Source organism: Heptranchias perlo, chromosome 2 (assembly GCF_035084215.1).
Source record: "Heptranchias perlo isolate sHepPer1 chromosome 2, sHepPer1.hap1, whole genome shotgun sequence".
Classification (NCBI taxonomy): Eukaryota; Metazoa; Chordata; class Chondrichthyes; order Hexanchiformes; family Hexanchidae; genus Heptranchias; species Heptranchias perlo.
In genome coordinates, this window is record NC_090326.1 from 169,036,774 (window position 1) to 169,062,404 (window position 25,631).

The 25,631-nt window shown below is 45.0% G+C and overlaps 1 protein-coding gene across 1 annotated transcript; it reads right to left on the reverse strand.

The window, feature by feature from the left end:
• Positions 1 to 9,531: 9,531 nt before the first annotated feature.
• On the reverse strand, positions 9,532 to 24,776 carry LOC137334743 (5-oxoprolinase-like). The gene is made up of 3 exons (XM_067999668.1): positions 24,551 to 24,776; positions 23,569 to 23,666; positions 9,532 to 10,720 (listed from the first exon to the last, which is right to left on the reverse strand). The coding sequence occupies exons 1-3, from the start codon at positions 24,759 to 24,761 to the stop codon at positions 10,550 to 10,552; spliced, it is 480 nt and encodes a 159-aa protein (XP_067855769.1). The 5' UTR covers positions 24,762 to 24,776; the 3' UTR covers positions 9,532 to 10,549.
• Positions 24,777 to 25,631: the final 855 nt, after the last annotated feature.

Here is a 25,631-nt window from a genome sequence, read left to right on the forward strand (position 1 = left end):
TACTGTCAAACTAAGCATTTATACATTACTGTCAAACTAAGCATTTATACATTACTGTCAAACTAAGCATTTATACATTACTGTCAAACTAAGCATTTATATATTACTGTCAAACTAAGCATTTATATATTACTGTCAAACTAAGCCTTTATATATTATTGCCAAACTAAGCATTTATATATTACTGTCAAACAGTGCATTTATATATTACTGTCGAACTAAGTCTTTATATATTACTGTCAAACTAAGCCTTTATATATTCCTGTCAAACTAAGCATTTATACATTACTGTCTAACTAAGGCTTTATATATTACTGTCAAACTAAGCCTTTATACATTACTGTCAAACTAAGCATTTATATATTACTGTCAAACTAAGCATTTGTACATTACTGTCAAACTAAGCATTTATATATTACTGTCAAACTAAGCATTTATATATTACTGTCAAACTAAGCATTTATAAATTACTGTCTAACTAAGCCTTTATATATTACTGTCAAACTAAGCATTTATATATTACTGTCAAACTAAGCATTTATATATTACTGTCAAACTAAGTCTTTATATATTACTGTCAAACTAAGCCTTTATATATTCCTGTCAAACTAAGCATTTATACATTACTGTCAAACTAAGTCTTTATATATTACTGTCTAACTAAGCATTTATACATTACTGTCTAACTAAGCATTTATACATTACTGTCAAACTAAGCATTTATACATTAATGTCAAACTAAGTCTTTATATATTACTGTCTAACTAAGCATTTATACGTTACTGTCAAACTAAGCATTTATTTATTACTGTCAAACTAAGCCTTTATATATTACTGTCAAACTAAGCATTTATATATTACTGTCAAACTAAGCATTTATACATTACTGTCAAACTAAGCATTTATACATTACTGTCAAACTAAGTCTTTATATATTACTGTCTAACTAAGCATTTATACGTTACTGTCAAACTAAGCATTTATTTATTACTGTCAAACTAAGCCTCTATATATTACTGTCTAACTAAGCATTTATATATTACTGTCTAACTAAGCATTTATACATTACTGTCAAACTAAGCATTTATACATTACTGTCAAACTAAGCCTTTATATATTACTGTCAAACTAAGCATTTATACATTAATGTCAAAATAAGTCTTTATATATTACTGTCTAAAAAGCATTTATACATTACTGTCAAACTATGCATTTATACATTAATGTCAAACTAAGTCTTTATATATTACTGTCCAACTAAGCAATTATACATTACTGTCAAACTAAGCATTTATACATTACTGTCAAACTAAGCATTTATTTATTGCTGTCAAACTAAGTCTTTATATATTACTGTCAAACTAAGCATTTATATATTACTGTCAAACTAAGCATTTATACATTACTGTCAAACTAAGCATTTATACATTACTGTCAAACTAAGCATTTATACATTACTGTCAAACTAAGCATTTATTTATTACTGTCAAACTAAGTCTTTATATATTACTGTCTAACTAAGCATTTATATATTACTGCCTAACTAAGAATTTATACATTACTGTCTAACTAAGCATTTATATATTACTGTCAAACTAAGCATTTATACATTACTGTCAAACTAAGCATTTATACATTACTGTCAAACTAAGCATTTATATATTACTGTCAAACTGAGCATTTATATATTACTGTCAAACTGGGCATTTATATATTACTGTCAAACTAAGTCTTTATATATTACTGTCAAACTAAGCCTTTATATATTCCTGTCAAACTAAGCATTTATACATTACTGTCAAACTAAGTCTTTATATATTACTGTCTAACTAAGCATTTATACATTACTGTCTAACTAAGCATTTATACATTACTGTCAAACTAAGCATTTATACATTAATGTCAAACTAAGTCTTTATATATTACTGTCTAACTAAGCATTTATACGTTACTGTCAAACTAAGCATTTATTTATTACTGTCAAACTAAGCCTTTATATATTACTGTCAAACTAAGCATTTATATATTACTGTCAAACTAAGCATTTATACATTACTGTCAAACTAAGCATTTATACATTACTGTCAAACTAAGTCTTTATATATTACTGTCTAACTAAGCATTTATACGTTACTGTCAAACTAAGCATTTATTTATTACTGTCAAACTAAGCCTCTATATATTACTGTCTAACTAAGCATTTATATATTACTGTCTAACTAAGCATTTATACATTACTGTCAAACTAAGCATTTATACATTACTGTCAAACTAAGCCTTTATATATTACTGTCAAACTAAGCATTTATACATTAATGTCAAAATAAGTCTTTATATATTACTGTCTAAAAAGCATTTATACATTACTGTCAAACTATGCATTTATACATTAATGTCAAACTAAGTCTTTATATATTACTGTCCAACTAAGCAATTATACATTACTGTCAAACTAAGCATTTATACATTACTGTCAAACTAAGCATTTATTTATTGCTGTCAAACTAAGTCTTTATATATTACTGTCAAACTAAGCATTTATATATTACTGTCAAACTAAGCATTTATACATTACTGTCAAACTAAGCATTTATACATTACTGTCAAACTAAGCATTTATACATTACTGTCAAACTAAGCATTTATTTATTACTGTCAAACTAAGTCTTTATATATTACTGTCTAACTAAGCATTTATATATTACTGCCTAACTAAGAATTTATACATTACTGTCTAACTAAGCATTTATATATTACTGTCAAACTAAGCATTTATACATTACTGTCAAACTAAGCATTTATACATTACTGTCAAACTAAGCATTTATATATTACTGTCAAACTGAGCATTTATATATTACTGTCAAACTGGGCATTTATATATTACTGTCAAACTAAGTCTTTATATATTACTGTCAAACTAAGCATTTATACATTACTGTCAAACTAAGTCTTTATATATTACTGTCAAACTAAGCATTTATATATTACTGTCAAACTAGGTCTTTATATATTACTGTCAAACTAAGTATTTATACATTACTGTCAAACTAAGTCTTTATATATTTCTGTCAAACTGAGCATTTATATATTACTGTCAAACTGGGCATTTATATATTACTGTCAAACTAAGTCTTTATATATTACTGTCAAACTAAGCATTTATACATTACTGTCAAACTAAGTCTTTATATATTACTGTCAAACTAAGTCTTTATATATTACTGTCAAACTGAGCATTTATATATTACTGTCAAACTAAGTCTTTATATATTACTGTCTAACTAAGCATTTATATATTACTGTCAAACTAGGTCTTTATATATTACTGTCAAACTAAGTATTTATACATTACTGTCAAACTAAGTCTTTATATATTTTTTTATTCGTTCACGGGATGTGGGCGTCGCTGGTGAGGCCAGCATTTATTGCCCATCCCTATTTGCCCTCGAGAAGGTGGTGGTGAGCCGCCTTCTTGAACCGCTGCAGTCAGTGTGGTGACAGTTCTCCCACAGTGCTGTTAGGAAGGGAGTTCCAGGATTTTGACCCAGCGACAATGAAGGAACGGCGATATATTTCCAAGTCGGGATGGTGTGTGACTTGGAGGGGAACGTGCAGGTGGTGTTGTTCCCATGTGCCTGCTGCTCTTGTCCTTCTAGGTGGTAGAGGTCGCGGGTTTGGGAGGTGCTGTCGAAGAAGCCTTGGCGAGTTGCTGCAGTGCATCCTGTGGATGGCACACACTGCAGCCATAGTGCGCCGGTGGTGAAGGGAGTGAATGTTTAGGGTGGTGGATGGGGTGCCAATCAAGCGGGCTGCTTTATCTTGGATGGTGTCGAGCTTCTTGAGTGTTGTTGGAGCTGCACTCATCCAAGCAAGTGGAGAGTATTCCATCACACTCCTGACTTGTGCCTTGTAGATGGTGGAAAGGCTTTGGGGAGTCAGGAGGTGAGTCACTCGCCGCAGAATACCCAGCCTCTGACCTGCTCTCGTGGCCACAGTATTTATATGGCTGGTCCAGTTAAGTTTCTGGTCAATGGTGACCCCCAGGATGTTGATGGTGGGGGATTCGGCGATGGTAATGCCGTTGAATGTCAAGGGGAGGTGGTTAGACTCTCTCTTGTTGGAGATGGTCATTGCCTGGCACTTGCCTGGCATATCACTGTCTAACTAAGCATTTATACAATACTGTCAAACTAAGCATTTATACATTACTGTCAAACTAAGCATTTATACATTACTGTCAAACAGAGCATTTATATATTACTGTCAAACTAAGTCTTTATATATTACTGTCAAACTAAGCATTTTTACATTACTGTCAAACTAAGCATTTATACAATACTGTCAAACTAAGCATTTATACAATACTGTCAAACTAAGTCTTTATATATTACTGTCCAACTAAGCATTTATACAATACTGTCAGACTAAGCATTTATACATTACTGTCAAACTAAGTCTTTATATATTACTGTCCAACTAAGCATTTATACATTACTGTCAAACTAAGCATTTATACAATACTGTCAAACTAAGTCTTTATATATTACTGTCCAACTTAGCATTTATACATTACTGTCAAACTAAGCATTTATACAATACTGTCAAACTAAGTCTTTATATATTACTGTCCAACTAAGCATTTATACAATACTGTCAAACTAAGTCTTTGTATATTACTGTCCAACTAAGCATTTATACATTACTGTCAAACTAAGCATTTATACATTACTGTCAAACTAAGTCTCTATATATTACTGTCAAACTAAGCATTTGTACATTACTGTCAAACTAAGCATTTATATATTACTGTCAAACTAAGCATTTATATATTACTGTCAAACTAAGCATTTATATATTACTGTCAAACTAAGTCTTTATATATTACTGTCAAACTAAGCCTTTATATATTCCTGTCAAACTAAGCATTTATACATTACTGTCAAACTAAGAATTTATATATTACTGTCAATCTAAGCATTTATACATTACTGTCAAACTAAGCATTTATATATTACTGTCAAACTAAGCCTTTATACATTACTGTCAAACTAAGCATTTATACATTACTGTCAAACTAAGTCTTTATATATTACTGTCTAACTAAGCATTTATACATTACTGTCTAACTAAGCATTTATACATTACTGTCAAACTAAGCATTTATACATTAATGTCAAACTAAGTCTTTATATATTACTGTCTAACTAAGCATTTATACGTTACTGTCAAACTAAGCATTTATTTATTACTGTCAAACTAAGCCTTTATATATTACTGTCAAACTAAGCATTTATATATTACTGTCAAACTAAGCATTTATACATTACTGTCAAACTAAGCATTTATACATTACTGTCAAACTAAGCATTTATACATTACTGTCAAACTAAGTCTTTATATATTACTGTCTAACTAAGCATTTATACGTTACTGTCAAACTAAGCATTTATTTATTACTGTCAAACTAAGCCTCTATATATTACTGTCTAACTAAGCATTTATATATTACTGTCTAACTAAGCATTTATACATTACTGTCAAACTAAGCATTTATACATTACTGTCAAACTAAGCCTTTATATATTACTGTCAAACTAAGCATTTATACATTAATGTCAAAATAAGTCTTTATATATTACTGTCTAAAAAGCATTTATACATTACTGTCAAACTATGCATTTATACATTAATGTCAAACTAAGTCTTTATATATTACTGTCCAACTAAGCAATTATACATTACTGTCAAACTAAGCATTTATACATTACTGTCAAACTAAGCATTTATTTATTGCTGTCAAACTAAGTCTTTATATATTACTGTCAAACTAAGCATTTATATATTACTGTCAAACTAAGCATTTATACATTACTGTCAAACTAAGCATTTATACATTACTGTCAAACTAAGCATTTATACATTACTGTCAAACTAAGCATTTATTTATTACTGTCAAACTAAGTCTTTATATATTACTGTCTAACTAAGCATTTATATATTACTGCCTAACTAAGAATTTATACATTACTGTCTAACTAAGCATTTATATATTACTGTCAAACTAAGCATTTATACATTACTGTCAAACTAAGCATTTATACATTACTGTCAAACTAAGCATTTATATATTACTGTCAAACTGAGCATTTATATATTACTGTCAAACTGGGCATTTATATATTACTGTCAAACTAAGTCTTTATATATTACTGTCAAACTAAGCATTTATACATTACTGTCAAACTAAGTCTTTATATATTACTGTCAAACTAAGCATTTATATATTACTGTCAAACTAGGTCTTTATATATTACTGTCAAACTAAGTATTTATACATTACTGTCAAACTAAGTCTTTATATATTTCTGTCAAACTGAGCATTTATATATTACTGTCAAACTGGGCATTTATATATTACTGTCAAACTAAGTCTTTATATATTACTGTCAAACTAAGCATTTATACATTACTGTCAAACTAAGTCTTTATATATTACTGTCAAACTAAGTCTTTATATATTACTGTCAAACTGAGCATTTATATATTACTGTCAAACTAAGTCTTTATATATTACTGTCTAACTAAGCATTTATATATTACTGTCAAACTAGGTCTTTATATATTACTGTCAAACTAAGTATTTATACATTACTGTCAAACTAAGTCTTTATATATTTTTTTATTCGTTCACGGGATGTGGGCGTCGCTGGTGAGGCCAGCATTTATTGCCCATCCCTATTTGCCCTCGAGAAGGTGGTGGTGAGCCGCCTTCTTGAACCGCTGCAGTCAGTGTGGTGACAGTTCTCCCACAGTGCTGTTAGGAAGGGAGTTCCAGGATTTTGACCCAGCGACAATGAAGGAACGGCGATATATTTCCAAGTCGGGATGGTGTGTGACTTGGAGGGGAACGTGCAGGTGGTGTTGTTCCCATGTGCCTGCTGCTCTTGTCCTTCTAGGTGGTAGAGGTCGCGGGTTTGGGAGGTGCTGTCGAAGAAGCCTTGGCGAGTTGCTGCAGTGCATCCTGTGGATGGCACACACTGCAGCCATAGTGCGCCGGTGGTGAAGGGAGTGAATGTTTAGGGTGGTGGATGGGGTGCCAATCAAGCGGGCTGCTTTATCTTGGATGGTGTCGAGCTTCTTGAGTGTTGTTGGAGCTGCACTCATCCAAGCAAGTGGAGAGTATTCCATCACACTCCTGACTTGTGCCTTGTAGATGGTGGAAAGGCTTTGGGGAGTCAGGAGGTGAGTCACTCGCCGCAGAATACCCAGCCTCTGACCTGCTCTCGTGGCCACAGTATTTATATGGCTGGTCCAGTTAAGTTTCTCGTCAATGGTGACCCCCAGGATGTTGATGGTGGGGGATTCGGCGATGGTAATGCCGTTGAATGTCAAGGGGAGGTGGTTAGACTCTCTCTTGTTGGAGATGGTCATTGCCTGGCACTTGCCTGGCATATCACTGTCTAACTAAGCATTTATACAATACTGTCAAACTAAGCATTTATACATTACTGTCAAACTAAGCATTTATACATTACTGTCAAACAGAGCATTTATATATTACTGTCAAACTAAGTCTTTATATATTACTGTCAAACTAAGCATTTTTACATTACTGTCAAACTAAGCATTTATACAATACTGTCAAACTAAGCATTTATACAATACTGTCAAACTAAGTCTTTATATATTACTGTCCAACTAAGCATTTATACAATACTGTCAGACTAAGCATTTATACATTACTGTCAAACTAAGTCTTTATATATTACTGTCCAACTAAGCATTTATACATTACTGTCAAACTAAGCATTTATACAATACTGTCAAACTAAGTCTTTATATATTACTGTCCAACTTAGCATTTATACATTACTGTCAAACTAAGCATTTATACAATACTGTCAAACTAAGTCTTTATATATTACTGTCCAACTAAGCATTTATACAATACTGTCAAACTAAGTCTTTGTATATTACTGTCCAACTAAGCATTTATACATTACTGTCAAACTAAGCATTTATACATTACTGTCAAACTAAGTCTCTATATATTACTGTCAAACTAAGCATTTATATATTTCTTTATCATGTCTCAGAACTGTTTTGAAGTGACTGATGTATTTTCAGATTTATTCTCAGGATGTGGGTGTCGCTGGCAGTGCCAGCATTTATTGTCCATCCCTAGTTGCCCTGGGAGCGTGATGGTGGGCCGCCTGCTTCTTGAACCACTGCAGTAGCCCAGCAAGTCATACAAATCAATGACTTGCTGGGCCACTTCAAGAGTCTACCACGTTCGGGTGAGAACGGAGTCACGTATAGGCCCACACCGGGTAAGGATGGCAGAGATGCTGGAGAACTGATCGTGTATTAGGAGTCAAATAAATCCAATACTCAGACGACCAATCAATGGGTCGGTGAATCAATCGATCAATGGGTCGGTGAACCAATCGATCAATGGGTCGGTGAATCAATCGATCAATGGGTCGGTGAACCAATCGATCAATGGGTCGGTGAATCAATCGATCAATGGGTCGGTGAACCAATCGATCAATGGGTCGGTGAATCAATCGATCAATGGGTCGGTGAATCAATCGATCAATGGGCCGGTGAATCAATCGATCAATGGGCCGGTGAATCAATCGATCAATGGGCCGGTGAATCAATCAATCAATCAATGGGCCGTTGAATCAATCGATCAATGGGCCGGTGAATCAATCAATCAATCAATGGGTCGGTGAATCAATCAATCAATGAATGGGCCGGTGAATCAATCGATCAATGGGCCGGTGAATCAATCAATCAATCAATGGGTCGGTGAACCAATCAATCAATGGGTCGGTGAATCAATCAATCAATGGGCCGGTGAATCAATCAATCAATGGGCCGGTGAACCAATCAATCAATGGGTCGGTGAATCAATCAATCAATGGGTCGGTGACCAATCAATCAATGGGCCGGTGAACCAATCAATCAATCAATGGGCCGGTGAACCAATCAATCAATCAATGGGCCGGTGAACCAATCAATCAATGAATGGGCCGGTGAACCAATCAATCAATGAATGGGCCGGTGAACCAATCAATCAATGAATGGGCCGGTGAACCAATCAATCAATGAATGGGCCGGTGACCAATCAATGGGCCGGTGACCAATCAATGGGCCGGTGACCAATCAATCAATCAATGGGCCGGTGAACCAATCAATCAATGGGCCGGTGACCAATCAATCAATCAATGGGCCGGTGAACCAATCAATCAATCAATGGGCCGGTGAACCAATCAATCAATCAATGGGCCGGTGAACCAATCAATCAATCAATGGGCTGGTGAACCAATCAATCAATCAATGGGCCGGTGAACCAATCAATCAATGAATGGGCCGGTGAACCAATTAATCAATCAGTGAACCAAATCATACTATTAAGCCACCCAATCAACCAATCAGCCAACAAACCAACCAGGTTAATTAACCAAAAACCAACAAACCATTCAGTCAGCCAACTAGTGAGCCAATCAACCAGTCAGCCAATGGCAATGAATGTCTTTATTGGGTCTTTGTAATAATACCGCAGTGACCTGGCACAATGTTGTTCCGTTTATTTCAGTCTTCAGCAGCTCAGAGTTTTTCTCCTAATTTTTCCCTCTCTTTTGAGACAACCTGGATGATGGGGGTGGGGACCTCCTCATAGCTCTGCCCTTCTCCTGTGAAACCAATCCCCAAGAGGTGACTCTCCTTCCATTGTTCTCCTCCAGTCTCCCTGATGTCAAGACTCACTGGCCCCGATTTTAATTGGGAGGAGGTTTTAGCTCGGGAGGGGGTTGGGTGGAGGGGGGGAGAGATGAGTTGGATAACGGGCTAATTTATCTCCCGGACCTCGTTTAAATCCCACCGTCTGCCGGAAAATGGCCGCCAGCTGACACCAGGGTGGTGGCGTGATAGGCTTTGGGAGGATGGGCCTCGCTGGGAGTGGGGAGGTCGGCAGGGAGGTGGGGGGAGGGTGGACTCCCCAGAAGAGGAGGCTTAAGCTTTCCTCGTGGGGCTCAGGGGGCCCTCCTGCCCACACAAAGAAAGTCAGAATAACTTATCTGTTCGGACCTCCTCTTACCCCGGGGAGGAGAACCGCAGAGGCCTCCTCGCTCAGATCGGCCTTTCCCGTTCTCCCACTTCAAGTCGAATTTCCTGCCCCCCCCCCCCCGCCCAACTCCGGCCATTCTCTGCCCTCGGAATTCAACCAAACCCCACAGATCACCGGCCAACAGGGCAACTCGCTCCCAGGCTCTTGCACCGAGCCAAATGAACCGGATCCCAGGGTGAATGGTCTGATTTATTCCCTGTCCCACCCGGTGTGAGGGGGAGGGGGAATAGAAGGCCTGGGCTTCACAACACCTCCATCCCCACGGAGGGAAAGCTGAGAATTTGCTGTGTGGAATCCGGAATGTCACCATGTGTTTCCCCCTCCCCCTCCCCCACCTCCAGAAATGTCTCAGGAAGAATCCAGGAACTGAAAATAGAGAGGAGGAGGAGTTTTCTCTGGAGTGCTTGGTGATCACACGGCCTCTTGGGTCTGTCTGTACTCGAACAGGCTTCCCTGCTCAGTGAAGAGCGCTCCTGATTTGTGAATCTCCGACACTGCTCCTGGCGAACCGTCACGTGCCCCTGTCACATCTCCGAGCCGTCCCCACCCTCCACCTCCGGGCGTGTGTAACAGAAAGGTGTCCTGTGGGAGAGAGAGAGGGAGGGAGCACAGGGAATCCATTATTAAGGAAGTAGTAGCAGGCCATTTAGAGACTCATAATACAATCAAGGAGAGTCAACATGGTTTTATGAAGGGGAAATCGTGTGTGACAAATTTATTAGAGTTCTTTGAGGAAGTAACGGGCAGGGTGGATAAAGGGGAACCAATGGATGCAGTATATTTGGATTTCCAAAAGGCATTTGATAAGGTGCCACATAAAAGATTACTGCACAAGGTAAGAGCTCATGGTGTTGGGGGTAATTTACTGGCATGGATAGAGGATTGGCTAACTAACAGAAAACAAAGAGTCGGGATAAAAGGGTCATTTTCAAAATGGCAATCTGTAACTAGTGGGGTGCCGCAGGGCTCAGTGCTGGGGCCTCAACTATTTACAATATATATCAATGAAGGAACAGAGTGTCTTGTGGCCAAATTTGCTGATGATACAAAGATAGGTGGAAAAGCAAGTTGCGATGAGGACACAAAGTGTCTGCAAAGGGATATTGACAGGTTAAGCGAATGGGCAAAAATTTGGCAGATGGAATATAATGTGGGAAAATGTGAAATCATCCACTTTGGGAGGAAAAATAAAAAAGCGAAATATTATTTGAATGGAGAAATACTACAAATCAAAGTTTGCAGATGATACAAAGATGGGAGGGAAAGTAGAGAGTGAGGAGGACATAAAAAACCTACAAGGGGATATAGACAGGCTGGGTGAGTGGGCGGAGATTTGGCAGATGCAATAAAATATTGGAAAATGTGAGGTTATGCACTTTGGCAGGAAAAATCGGAGAGCAAGTTATTATCTCAATGGCGAGAAACTGGAAAGTACTGCAGTACAAAGGGATCTGGGGGTCCTAGTGCAAGAAAATCAAAAGTTTAGTATGCAGGTGCAGCAGGTGATCAAGAAGGCCAACGGAATGTTGGCTTTTATTGCAAGGGGGATAGAATATAAAAACAGGGAGGTATTGCTGCAGTTATATAAGGTATTGGTGAGACCGCACCTGGAATACTGCATACAGTTTTGGTCTCCATACTTAAGAAAAGACATACTTGCTCTCGAGGCAGTACAAAGAAGGTTCACTCGGTTAATCCCGGGGATGAGGGGGCGGACATATGAGGAGAGGTTGAGTAGATTGGGACTCTACTCATTGGAGTTCAGAAGAATGAGAGGCGATCTTATTGAAACATATAAGATTGTGAAGGGGCTTGATCGGGTGGATGCGGTAAGGATGTTCCCAAGGATGGGTGAAACTAGAACGAGGTGGCATAATCTTAGAATAAGGGGCTGCTCTTTCAAAACTGAGATGAGGAGAAACTTCTTCACTCAGAGGGTGGTAGGTCTGTGGAATTTGCTGCCCCAGGAAGCTGTGGAAGCTACATCATTAAATAAATTTAAAACAGAAATAGACAGTTTCCTGGAAGTAAAGGGAATTAGGGGTTACGGGGAGCGGGCAGGAAATTGGACATGATTTTAGATTTGTGGTTAGGACCAGATCAGCCATGATCTTATTGAATGGCGGAGCAGGCTCGAGGGGCCGATTGGCCTACTCCTGCTCCTATTTCTTATGTTCTTATGTTCTTAAAATGCTGCAGTCCAGAGGGATCTGGGTGTCCTCGTACATGAAACACAAAAAATCAACAGACAGGTGCAGCAGGTAATCCGGAAGGCAAACGGAATATTGGCCTTTATTTCTAGGGGGATGGAGTATAAAAGCAGGGAAGTCATGCTACAACTGTACAGGGTGCTGGTGAGACCACACCTGGAGTACTGCGTACAGTTCTGGTGCCCTTATTTAAGGAAGGACATACTTGCATTGGAGGCAGTTCAGAGAAGGTTCACTAGCTTGATTCCGGGTATGGAAGGGTTGTCTTATGGGGAAAGATTGAACAGGTTGGGCCTATACTCATTGGAGTTTAGAAAAATGAGAGGAGATCTTATTGAAACATACAAGATTCTGAGGGGACTCGATAGGGTGGATGCTGAGAGGATGTTACCCCTCATGGGGGAATCTAAAACTAGGGGCATAGTCTCAGAATAAGGGGTCACCCGTTTAAGATGGAAATGAGGAGGAATTTCTTCTCCCAAAGGGTCGTGAATCTTTGGAATTCTTTACCCCAAAAAGCTGTGGAGACTGAGTCATTGAATACATTCAAGGCTGAGTTAGACAAATTTTTGATCAGCGAGGGAGTCAAAGGATATGGGGAAAAGGCGGGAAAGTGGAGTTGAGGTAAAAATCAGATCAGCCATGATCTCATTGAATGTCGGAGCAGGCTCGAGGGGCCGAATGGCCTCCTCCTGCTCCTATCTCTTATGGTCTTATGGAATTAGTCTGTGGCTGTCTGGAGAAAGAGACAGATAAATGGAGAGAGAGATGGAGAGAGGGAGAGGGAGGGAGCAAAGGGAATGTGAGTCGGTGTGTGAGTGAGATACCAGAGTAGGTGAGTCAGTGCACAGTTTGTGAGTGAGATACCAGAGTAGGTGAGACAGTGCACTGTGTAACCAGAGTAGGTGAGACAGTGCACAGTGTGTGAGTGAGATACCAGAGTAGGTGAGACAGTGCACTGTGTAACCAGAGTAGGTGAGACAGTGCACAGTGTGTGTGTGAGATACCAGAGTAGGTGAGACAGTGCACTGTGTAACCAGAGTAGGTGAGACAGTGCACAGTGTGTGAGTGAGATACCAGAGTAGGTGAGACAGTGCACTGTGTAACCAGAGTAGGTGAGACACTGCACAGTGTGTGAGTGAGATATCAGAGTAGGTGAGACAGTGCACTGTGTAACCAGAGTAGGTGAGACAGTGCACAGTGTGTGAGTGAGATACCAGAGTAGGTGAGACAGTGCACTGTGTAACCAGAGTAGGTGAGACAGTGCACTGTGTGTGAGTGAGATATCAGAGTAGGTGAGACAGTGCACTGTGTAACCAGAGTAGGTGAGACAGTGCACTGTGTGTGTGAGACACCAGAGTAGGTGAGACAGTGCACTGTGTAACCAGAGTAGGTGAGACAGTGCACCGCGTGTGAGTGAGACACCAGAGTAGGTGAGACTGTGCACTGTGTGTGAGTGAGATATCACAGTAGGTGGGACAGTGCACTGTGTGTGAGTGAGATATCACAGTAGGTGGGACAGTGCACTGTGTAACCAGAGTAGGTGAGACAGTGCACAGTGTGTGAGTGAGATATCAGAGTAGGTGAGACAGTGCACTGTGTAACCAGAGTAGGTGAGACAGTGCACTGTGTGTGAGTGAGATATCAGAGTAGGTGAGACAGTGCACTGTGTAACCAGAGTAGGTGAGACTGTGCACTGTGTGTGAGTGAGATATCACAGTAGGTGGGACAGTGCACTGTGTAACCAGAGTAGGTGAGACAGTGCACAGTGTGTGAGTGAGATATCAGAGTAGGTGAGACAGTGCACTGTGTAACCAGAGTAGGTGAGACAGTGCACTGTGTGTGTGAGACACCAGAGTAGGTGAGACAGTGCACTGTGTAACCAGAGTAGGTGAGACAGTGCACTGCGTGTGAGTGAGACACCAGAGTAGGTGAGACTGTGCACTGTGTGTGAGTGAGATATCACAGTAGGTGGGACAGTGCACTGTGTGTGAGTGAGATATCACAGTAGGTGGGACAGTGCACTGTGTGTGAGTGAGATATCAGAGTAGGTGAGACAGTGCACAGTGTATGAGTGAGGTACCAGAGTAGGTGAGACAGTGCACAGTGTGTGAGTGAGATATCAGAGTAGGTGAGACAGTGCACAGTGTGTGAGTGAGGTACCAGAGCAGGTGAGACAGTGCACTGTGTGTGAGTGAGGTACCAGAGCAGGTGAGACAGTGCACAGTGTGTGAGTGAGATATCAGAGTAGGTGAAACAGTGCACAGTTTGTGAGTGAGGTACCAGAGCAGGTGAGACAGTGCACTGTGTGTGAGTGAGATATCAGAGTAGGTGAGACAGTGCACAGTGTATGAGTGAGGTACCAGAGTAGGTGAGACAGTGCACAGTGTGTGAGTGAGGTACCAGAGTTGGTGAGACAGTGCACAGTGTGTGAGTGAGATATCAGAGTAGGTGAGACAGTGCACAGTGTGTGAGTGAGGTACCAGAGTAGGTGAGACAGTGCACAGTGTGTGAGTGAGATATCAGAGTAGGTGAGACAGTGCACAGTGTGTGAGTGAGGTACCAGAGTAGGTGAGACAGTGCACAGTGTGTGAGTGAGATATCAGAGTAGGTGAGACAGTGCACAGTGTGTGAGTGAGGTACCAGAGTAGGTGAGACAGTGCACAGTGTGTGAGTGAGACACCAGAGTAGGTGAGACAGTGCACAGTGTGTGAGTGAGGTACCAGAGCAGGTGAGACAGTGCACAGTGTGTGAGTGAGGTACCAGAGTAGGTGAGACAGTGCACAGTGTGTGAGTGAGGTACCAGAGTTGGTGAGACAGTGCACAGTGTGTGAGTGAGATATCAGAGTAGGTGAGACAGTGCACAGTGTGTGAGTGAGATATCAGAGTAGGTGAGACAGTGCACAGTGTGTGAGTGAGGTACCAGAGCAGGTGAGAGAGTGCACAGTGTGTGAGTGAGGTACCAGAGTAGGTGAGACAGTGCACAGTGTGTGAGTGAGGTACCAGAGTAGGTGAGACAGTGCACAGTGTGTGAGTGAGACACCAGAGTAGGTGAGACAGTGCACAGTGTGTGAGTGAGATACCAGAGTAGGTGAGACAGTGCACAGTGTGTGAGTGAGGTACCAGAGTAGGTGAGACAGTGCACAGTGTGTGAGTGAGACACCAGAGTAGGTGAGACAGTGCACAGTGTGTGAATGAGATATCAGAGTAGGTGAGACAGTGCACTGTGTGTGAGTGAGGTACCAGAGTAGGTGAGACAGTGCACAGTGTGTGAGTGAGACACCAGAGTAGGTGAGACAGTGCACAGTGTGTGAGTGAGGTACCAGAGTAGGTGAGACAGTGCACAGTGTGTGAGTGAGACACCAGAGTAGGTGAGACAGTGCACAGTGTGTGAGTGAGGTACCAGAGTAGGTGAGACAGTGCACAGTGTGTGAGTGAGACACCAGAGTAGGTGAGACAGTGCACAGTGTGTGAATGAGATATCAGAGTAGGTGAGACAGTGCACTGTGTGTGAGTGAGGTACCAGAGTAGGTGAGACAGTGCACAGTGTGTGAGTGAGACACCAGAGTAGGTGAGACAGTGCACAGTGTGTGAGTGAGGTACCAGAGTAGGTGAGACAGTGCACAGTGTGTGAGTGAGATATCAGAGTAGGTGAGACAGTGCACAGTGTGTGAGTGAGGTACCAGAGTAGGTGAGACAGTGCACAGTGTGTGAGTGAGATATCAGAGTAGGTGAGACAGTGCACAGTGTGTGAGTGAGGTACCAGAGTAGGTGAGACAGTGCACAGTGTGTGAGTGAGACACCAGAGTAGGTGAGACAGTGCACAGTGTGTGAGTGAGGTACCAGAGCAGGTGAGACAGTGCACAGTGTGTGAGTGAGGTACCAGAGTAGGTGAGACAGTGCACAGTGTGTGAGTGAGGTACCAGAGTTGGTGAGACAGTGCACAGTGTGTGAGTGAGATATCAGAGTAGGTGAGACAGTGCACAGTGTGTGAGTGAGATATCAGAGTAGGTGAGACAGTGCACAGTGTGTGAGTGAGGTACCAGAGCAGGTGAGAGAGTGCACAGTGTGTGAGTGAGGTACCAGAGTAGGTGAGACAGTGCACAGTGTGTGAGTGAGGTACCAGAGTAGGTGAGACAGTGCACAGTGTGTGAGTGAGACACCAGAGTAGGTGAGACAGTGCACAGTGTGTGAGTGAGATACCAGAGTAGGTGAGACAGTGCACTGTGTAACCAGAGTAGGTGAGACAGTGCACAGTGTGTGAGTGAGATATCAGAGTAGGTGAGACAGTGCACTGTGTAACCAGAGTAGGTGAGACAGTGCACAGTGTGTGAGTGAGATACCAGAGTAGGTGAGACAGTGCACTGTGTAACCAGAGTAGGTGAGACAGTGCACTGTGTGTGAGTGAGATATCAGAGTAGGTGAGACAGTGCACTGTGTAACCAGAGTAGGTGAGACAGTGCACTGTGTGTGTGAGACACCAGAGTAGGTGAGACAGTGCACTGTGTAACCAGAGTAGGTGAGACAGTGCACTGCGTGTGAGTGAGACACCAGAGTAGGTGAGACTGTGCACTGTGTGTGAGTGAGATATCACAGTAGGTGGGACAGTGCACTGTGTGTGAGTGAGATATCACAGTAGGTGGGACAGTGCACTGTGTAACCAGAGTAGGTGAGACAGTGCACAGTGTGTGAGTGAGATATCAGAGTAGGTGAGACAGTGCACTGTGTAACCAGAGTAGGTGAGACAGTGCACTGTGTGTGAGTGAGATATCAGAGTAGGTGAGACAGTGCACTGTGTAACCAGAGTAGGTGAGACTGTGCACTGTGTGTGAGTGAGATATCACAGTAGGTGGGACAGTGCACTGTGTAACCAGAGTAGGTGAGACAGTGCACAGTGTGTGAGTGAGATATCAGAGTAGGTGAGACAGTGCACTGTGTAACCAGAGTAGGTGAGACAGTGCACTGTGTGTGTGAGACACCAGAGTAGGTGAGACAGTGCACTGTGTAACCAGAGTAGGTGAGACAGTGCACTGCGTGTGAGTGAGACACCAGAGTAGGTGAGACTGTGCACTGTGTGTGAGTGAGATATCACAGTAGGTGGTACAGTGCACTGTGTGTGAGTGAGATATCACAGTAGGTGGGACAGTGCACTGTGTGTGAGTGAGATATCAGAGTAGGTGAGACAGTGCACAGTGTATGAGTGAGGTACCAGAGTAGGTGAGACAGTGCACAGTGTGTGAGTGAGATATCAGAGTAGGTGAGACAGTGCACAGTGTGTGAGTGAGGTACCAGAGCAGGTGAGACAGTGCACTGTGTGTGAGTGAGGTACCAGAGCAGGTGAGACAGTGCACAGTGTGTGAGTGAGATATCAGAGTAGGTGAGACAGTGCACAGTTTGTGAGTGAGGTACCAGAGCAGGTGAGACAGTGCACAGTGTGTGAGTGAGATATCAGAGTAGGTGAGACAGTGCACAGTGTATGAGTGAGGTACCAGAGTAGGTGAGACAGTGCACAGTGTGTGAGTGAGGTACCAGAGTTGGTGAGACAGTGCACAGTGTGTGAGTGAGATATCAGAGTAGGTGAGACAGTGCACAGTGTGTGAGTGAGGTACCAGAGTAGGTGAGACAGTGCACAGTGTGTGAGTGAGATATCAGAGTAGGTGAGACAGTGCACAGTGTGTGAGTGAGGTACCAGAGTAGGTGAGACAGTGCACAGTGTGTGAGTGAGATATCAGAGTAGGTGAGACAGTGCACAGTGTGTGAGTGAGGTACCAGAGTAGGTGAGACAGTGCACAGTGTGTGAGTGAGACACCAGAGTAGGTGAGACAGTGCACAGTGTGTGAGTGAGGTACCAGAGCAGGTGAGACAGTGCACAGTGTGTGAGTGAGGTACCAGAGTAGGTGAGACAGTGCACAGTGTGTGAGTGAGGTACCAGAGTAGGTGAGACAGTGCACAGTGTGTGAGTGAGATATCAGAGTAGGTGAGACAGTGCACAGTGTGTGAGTGAGGTACCAGAGCAGGTGAGAGAGTGCACAGTGTGTGAGTGAGGTACCAGAGTAGGTGAGACAGTGCACAGTGTGTGAGTGAGATATCAGAGTAGGTGAGACAGTGCACAGTGTGTGAGTGAGGTACCAGAGTAGGTGAGACAGTGCACAGTTTGTGAGTGAGGTACCAGAGCAGGTGAGACAGTGCACAGTGTGTGAGTGAGATATCAGAGTAGGTGAGACAGTGCACAGTGTATGAGTGAGGTACCAGAGTAGGTGAGACAGTGCACAGTGTGTGAGTGAGGTACCAGAGTTGGTGAGACAGTGCACAGTGTGTGAGTGAGATATCAGAGTAGGTGAGACAGTGCACAGTGTGTGAGTGAGGTACCAGAGTAGGTGAGACAGTGCACAGTGTGTGAGTGAGATATCAGAGTAGGTGAGACAGTGCACAGTGTGTGAGTGAGGTACCAGAGTAGGTGAGACAGTGCACAGTGTGTGAGTGAGATATCAGAGTAGGTGAGACAGTGCACAGTGTGTGAGTGAGGTACCAGAGTAGGTGAGACAGTGCACAGTGTGTGAGTGAGACACCAGAGTAGGTGAGACAGTGCACAGTGTGTGAGTGAGGTACCAGAGCAGGTGAGACAGTGCACAGTGTGTGAGTGAGGTACCAGAGTAGGTGAGACAGTGCACAGTGTGTGAGTGAGGTACCAGAGTTGGTGAGACAGTGCACAGTGTGTGAGTGAGATATCAGAGTAGGTGAGACAGTGCACAGTGTGTGAGTGAGATATCAGAGTAGGTGAGACAGTGCACAGTGTGTGAGTGAGGTACCAGAGCAGGTGAGAGAGTGCACAGTGTGTGAGTGAGGTACCAGAGTAGGTGAGACAGTGCACAGTGTGTGAGTGAGGTACCAGAGTAGGTGAGACAGTGCACAGTGTGTGAGTGAGACACCAGAGTAGGTGAGACAGTGCACAGTGTGTGAGTGAGATACCAGAGTAGGTGAGACAGTGCACAGTGTGTGAGTGAGGTACCAGAGTAGGTGAGACAGTGCACAGTGTGTGAGTGAGACACCAGAGTAGGTGAGACAGTGCACAGTGTGTGAATGAGATATCAGAGTAGGTGAGACAGTGCACAGTGTGTGAGTGAGATATCAGAGTAGGTGAGACAGTGCACTGTGTGTGAGTGAGGTACCAGAGTAGGTGAGACAGTGCACAGTGTGTGAGTGAGACACCAGAGTAGGTGAGACAGTGCACAGTGTGTGAGTGAGGTACCAGAGTAGGTGAGACAGTGCACAGTGTGTGAGTGAGACACCAGAGTAGGTGAGACAGTGCACAGTGTGTGAGTGAGGTACCAGAGTAGGTGAGACAGTGCACAGTGTGTGAGTGAGACACCAGAGTAGGTGAGACAGTGCACAGTGTGTGAATGAGATATCAGAGTAGGTGAGACAGTGCACTGTGTGTGAGTGAGGTACCAGAGTAGGTGAGACAGTGCACAGTGTGTGAGTGAGACACCAGAGTAGGTGAGACAGTGCACAGTGTGTGAGTGAGGTACCAGAGTAGGTGAGACAGTGCACAGTTTGTGAGTGAGGTACCAGAGCAGGTGAGACAGTGCACAGTGTGTGAGTGAGATATCAGAGTAGGTGAGACAGTGCACAGTGTATGAGTGAGGTACCAGAGTAGGTGAGACAGTGCACAGTGTGTGAGTGAGGTACCAGAGTTGGTGAGACAGTGCACAGTGTGTGAGTGAGATATCAGAGTAGGTGAGACAGTGCACAGTGTGTGAGTGAGGTACCAGAGTAGGTGAGACAGTGCACAGTGTGTGAGTGAGATATCAGAGTAGGTGAGACAGTGCACAGTGTGTGAGTGAGGTACCAGAGTAGGTGAGACAGTGCACAGTGTGTGAGTGAGATATCAGAGTAGGTGAGACAGTGCACAGTGTGTGAGTGAGGTACCAGAGTAGGTGAGACAGTGCACAGTGTGTGAGTGAGACACCAGAGTAGGTGAGACAGTGCACAGTGTGTGAGTGAGGTACCAGAGCAGGTGAGACAGTGCACAGTGTGTGAGTGAGGTACCAGAGTAGGTGAGACAGTGCACAGTGTGTGAGTGAGGTACCAGAGTTGGTGAGACAGTGCACAGTGTGTGAGTGAGATATCAGAGTAGGTGAGACAGTGCACAGTGTGTGAGTGAGATATCAGAGTAGGTGAGACAGTGCACAGTGTGTGAGTGAGGTACCAGAGCAGGTGAGAGAGTGCACAGTGTGTGAGTGAGGTACCAGAGTAGGTGAGACAGTGCACAGTGTGTGAGTGAGGTACCAGAGTAGGTGAGACAGTGCACAGTGTGTGAGTGAGACACCAGAGTAGGTGAGACAGTGCACAGTGTGTGAGTGAGATACCAGAGTAGGTGAGACAGTGCACAGTGTGTGAGTGAGGTACCAGAGTAGGTGAGACAGTGCACAGTGTGTGAGTGAGACACCAGAGTAGGTGAGACAGTGCACAGTGTGTGAATGAGATATCAGAGTAGGTGAGACAGTGCACAGTGTGTGAGTGAGATATCAGAGTAGGTGAGACAGTGCACTGTGTGTGAGTGAGGTACCAGAGTAGGTGAGACAGTGCACAGTGTGTGAGTGAGGTACCAGAGTAGGTGAGACAGTGCACAGTGTGTGAGTGAGACACCAGAGTAGGTGAGACAGTGCACAGTGTGTGAGTGAGGTACCAGAGTAGGTGAGACAGTGCACAGTGTGTGAGTGAGACACCAGAGTAGGTGAGACAGTGCACAGTGTGTGAATGAGATATCAGAGTAGGTGAGACAGTGCACTGTGTGTGAGTGAGGTACCAGAGTAGGTGAGACAGTGCACAGTGTGTGAGTGAGACACCAGAGTAGGTGAGACAGTGCACAGTGTGTGAGTGAGGTACCAGAGTAGGTGAGACAGTGCACAGTGTGTGAGTGAGACACCAGAGTAGGTGAGACAGTGCACAGTGTGTGAGTGAGACACCAGAGTAGGTGAGACAGTGCACAGTGTGTGAGTGAGGTACCAGAGTAGGTGAGACAGTGCACAGTGTGTGAGTGAGACACCAGAGTAGGTGAGACAGTGCACAGTGTGTGAGTGAGACACCAGAGTAGGTGAGACAGTGCACAGTGTGTGAGTGAGGTACCAGAGTAGGTGAGACAGTGCACAGTGTGTGAGTGAGATACCAGAGTAGGTGAGACAGTGCACAGTGTGTGAGTGAGATACCAGAGTAGGTGAGACAGTGCACAGTGTGTGAGTGAGATACCAGAGTAGGTGAGACAGTGCACAGTGTGTGAGTGAGATATCAGAGTAGGTGAGACAGTGCACAGTGTGTGAGTGAGACACCAGAGTAGGTGAGACAGTGCACAGTGTGTGAGTGAGATACTAGAGTAGGTGAGACAGTGCACAGTGTGTGAGTGAGATACCAGAGTAGGTGAGACAGTGCACAGTGTGTGAGTGAGATATCAGAGTAGGTGAGACAGTGCACAGTGTGTGAGTGAGATACCAGAGTAGGTGAGACAGTGCACAGTGTGTGAGTGAGATATCAGAGTAGGTGAGACAGTGCACAGTGTGTGAGTGAGGTATCAGAGTAGGTGAGACAGTGCACAGTGTGTGAGTGAGATACCAGAGTAGGTGAGACAGTGCACAGTGTGTGAGTGAGATACCAGAGTAGGTGAGACAGTGCACAGTGTGTGAGTGAGATACCAGAGTAGGTGAGACAGTGCACAGTGTGTGAGTGAGACACCAGAGTAGGTGAGACAGTGCACAGTGTGTGAGTGAGATACCAGAGTAGGTGAGACAGTGCACAGTGTGTGAGTGAGACACCAGAGTAGGTGAGACAGTGCACAGTGTGTGAGTGAGATACCAGAGTAGGTGAGACAGTGCACAGTGTGTGAGTGAGATACCAGAGTAGGTGAGACAGTGCACAGTGTGTGAGTGAGATATCAGAGTAGGTGAGACAGTGCACCGTGTGTGAGTGAGATACCAGAGTAGGTGAGACAGTGCACAGTGTGTGAGTGAGATATCAGAGTAGGTGAGACAGTGCACAGTGTGTGAGTGAGGTATCAGAGTAGGTGAGACAGTGCACAGTGTGTGAGTGAGATACCAGAGTAGGTGAGACAGTGCACAGTGTGTGAGTGAGATACCAGAGTAGGTGAGACAGTGCACAGTGTGTGAGTGAGACACCAGAGTAGGTGAGACAGTGCACAGTGTGTGAGTGAGATACCAGAGTAGGTGAGACAGTGCACAGTGTGTGAGTGAGACACCAGAGTAGGTGAGACAGTGCACAGTGTGTGAGTGAGATACCAGAGTAGGTAAGACAGTGCACAGTGTGTGAGTGAGATACCAGAGTAGGTGAGACAGTGCACAGTGTGTGAGTGAGATATCAGAGTAGGTGTGACAGTGCACAGTGTGTGAGTGAGATACCAGAGTAGGTGAGACAGTGCACAGTGTGTGAGTGAGATATCAGAGTAGGTGAGACAGTGCACAGTGTGTGAGTGAGGTACCAGAGTAGGTGAGACAGTGCACAGTGTGTGAGTGAGATATCAGAGTAGGTGAGACAGTGCACAGTGTGTGAGTGAGGTATCAGAGTAGGTGAGACAGTGCACAGTGTGTGAGTGAGATACCAGAGTAGGTGAGACAGTGCACAGTGTGTGAGTGAGATACCAGAGTAGGTGAGACAGTGCACAGTGTGTGAGTGAGATACCAGAGTAGGTGAGACAGTGCACAGTGTGTGAGTGAGATATCAGAGTAGGTGAGACAGTGCACAGTGTGTGAGTGAGATACCAGAGTAGGTGAGACAGTGCACAGTGTGTGAGTGAGATACCAGAGTAGGTGAGACAGTGCACAGTGTGTGAGTGAGGTACCAGAGTAGGTGAGACAGTGCACAGTGTGTGAGTGAGATACCAGAGTAGGTGAGACAGTGCACAGTGTGTGAGTGAGATACCAGAGTAGGTGAGACAGTGCACAGTGTGTGAGTGAGGTACCAGAGCAGGTGAGACAGTGCACAGTGTGTGAGTGAGATACCAGAGTAGGTGAGACAGTGCACAGTGTGTGAGTGAGATACCAGAGTAGGTGAGACAGTGCACAGTGTGTGAGTGAGATACCAGAGTAGGTGAGACAGTGCACAGTGTGTGAGGATGAAGTGGAGTTTTGATTTGTTCAGTGTTGACGATTCCTGTGAGATTCCCCCTTGTGACAGTGAGTATTCGGATCAGATTCCATTCCGTTCTCTCACCCCCGGCTTTACTGCAACAGACGTCTTTGCTCCGAGGTTTATGGTCCTTCCATCCTCACGTATCAGGAGGTTCAGCCCTCGAGCTCCCGGCTCTCCTCCTGCACAGGAAGGAGGAACGGAAGATTTACCACAACAGGAAAAGGCTGCTGACTGTCCAGAGATCACCCGCCCGACATCTCCCTCAATCCCGCCCGCCCGACACCTCCCTCAATCCCGCCCGCCCGACACCTCCCTCAATCCCGCCCGCCCGACACCTCCCTCAATCCCGCCCGCCCGACACCTCCCTCAATCCCGCCCGCCCGACACCTCCCTCAATCCCGCCCGCCCGACACCTCCCTCAATCCCGCCCGCCCGACACCTCCCTCAATCCCGCCCGCCCGACACCTCCCTCAATCCCGCCCGCCCGACACCTCCCTCAATCCCGCCCGCCCGACACCTCCCTCAATCCCGCCCGCCCGACACCTCCCTCAATCCCGCCCGCCCGACACCTCCCTCAATCCCGCCCGCCCGACACCTCCCTCAATCCCGCCCGCCCGACACCTCCCTCAATCCCGCCCGCCCGACACTTCCCTCAATCCCGCCCGCCCGACACCTCCCTCAATCCCGCCCGCCCGACACCTCCCTCAATCCCGCCCGCCCGACATTTCCCTCAATCCCGCCCGCCCGACACCTCCCTCAATCCCGCCCGCCCGACATTTCCCTCAATCCCGCCCGCCCGACACCTCCCTCAATCCCGCCCGCCCGACACCTCCCTCAATCCCGCCCGCCCGACACCTCCCTCAATCCCACCCGCCCGACATTTCCCTCAATCCCGCCCACCCGACACCTCCCTCCACCCCACTCCACCCACCCTCCTTCTCACCATATCCCTAAATCCCTTCTCTTTCCAGAAGTGTATCCAGTTGTCCCTTGACCCAAGTTGTGTGTCTGCTGCAATGTCCCTCCCTGGTAAATCATTCAAAGGTGTTTCCAAAAGTGTTACCGCGTAGTCCGTAGGGGCGGAATGCTCGGCGTTCCGTCAGCACCGAGAGGACCACCCTCTCCCGGAAGAGCAGCTCCCGAATGACCCCGTCACCCCCACGATGGCGACCTTTACCCCCAGATCCAGGGTTCAGCTCAAATCTCTTCAGGATGACAGGATACCTGGGAATGAAAAAGGAACAATGAAACTCAGAAACCAAATGCAGGAACATGTGGGAGCGACGGTGTGGGAGCGACGGTGCGGGTGGGATGGTGTGGGAGCGATGGTGTGGGAGCGATGGTGTGGGTGCCATGGTGTGGGTGCCATGGTGTGGGTGCCATGGTGTGGGTGCCATGGTGTGGGTGCCATGGTGTGGGTGTGATGGTGTGGGAGCGATGGTGTGGGTGCCATGGTGTGGGTGCCATGGTGTGGGTGTGATGGTGTGGGAGCGATGGTGTGGGTGCGATGGTGTGGGAGCGATGGTGTGGGTGCCATGGTGTGGGAGCGATGGTGTGGGTGCCATGGTGTGGGAGCGATGGTGTGGGTGCCATGGTGTGGGTGCCATGGTGTGGGTGTGATGGTGTGGGAGCGATGGTGTGGGTGCCATGGTGTGGGTGTGATGGTGTGGGAGCGATGGTGTGGGTGCCATGGTGTGGGTGCGATGGTGTGGGAGCGATGGTGTGGGTGTGATGGTGTGGGAGCGATGGTGTGGGTGCGATGGTGTGGGAGCGATGGTGTGGGAGCGATGGTGTGGGTGCCATGGTGTGGGTGCCATGGTGTGGGTGCGATGGTGTGGGAGCGATGGTGTGGGAGCGATGCTGTGGGTGCCATAGTGTGGGTGCCATGGTGTGGGAGCGATGGTGTGGGAGGGATGGTGTGGGAGCGATGGTGTGGGTGCCATGGTGTGGGAGCGATGGTGTGGGAGCGATGGTGTGGGAGCGATGGTGTGGGTGGGATGGTGTGGGAGCGATGGTGTGGGAGCGATGGTGTGGGAGCGATGGTGTGGGAGCGATGGTGTGGGAGCGATGGTGTGGGTGCCATGGTGTGGGTGCCATGGTGTGGGTGTGGGTGCCATGGTGTGGGTGCCATGGTGTGGGTGCCA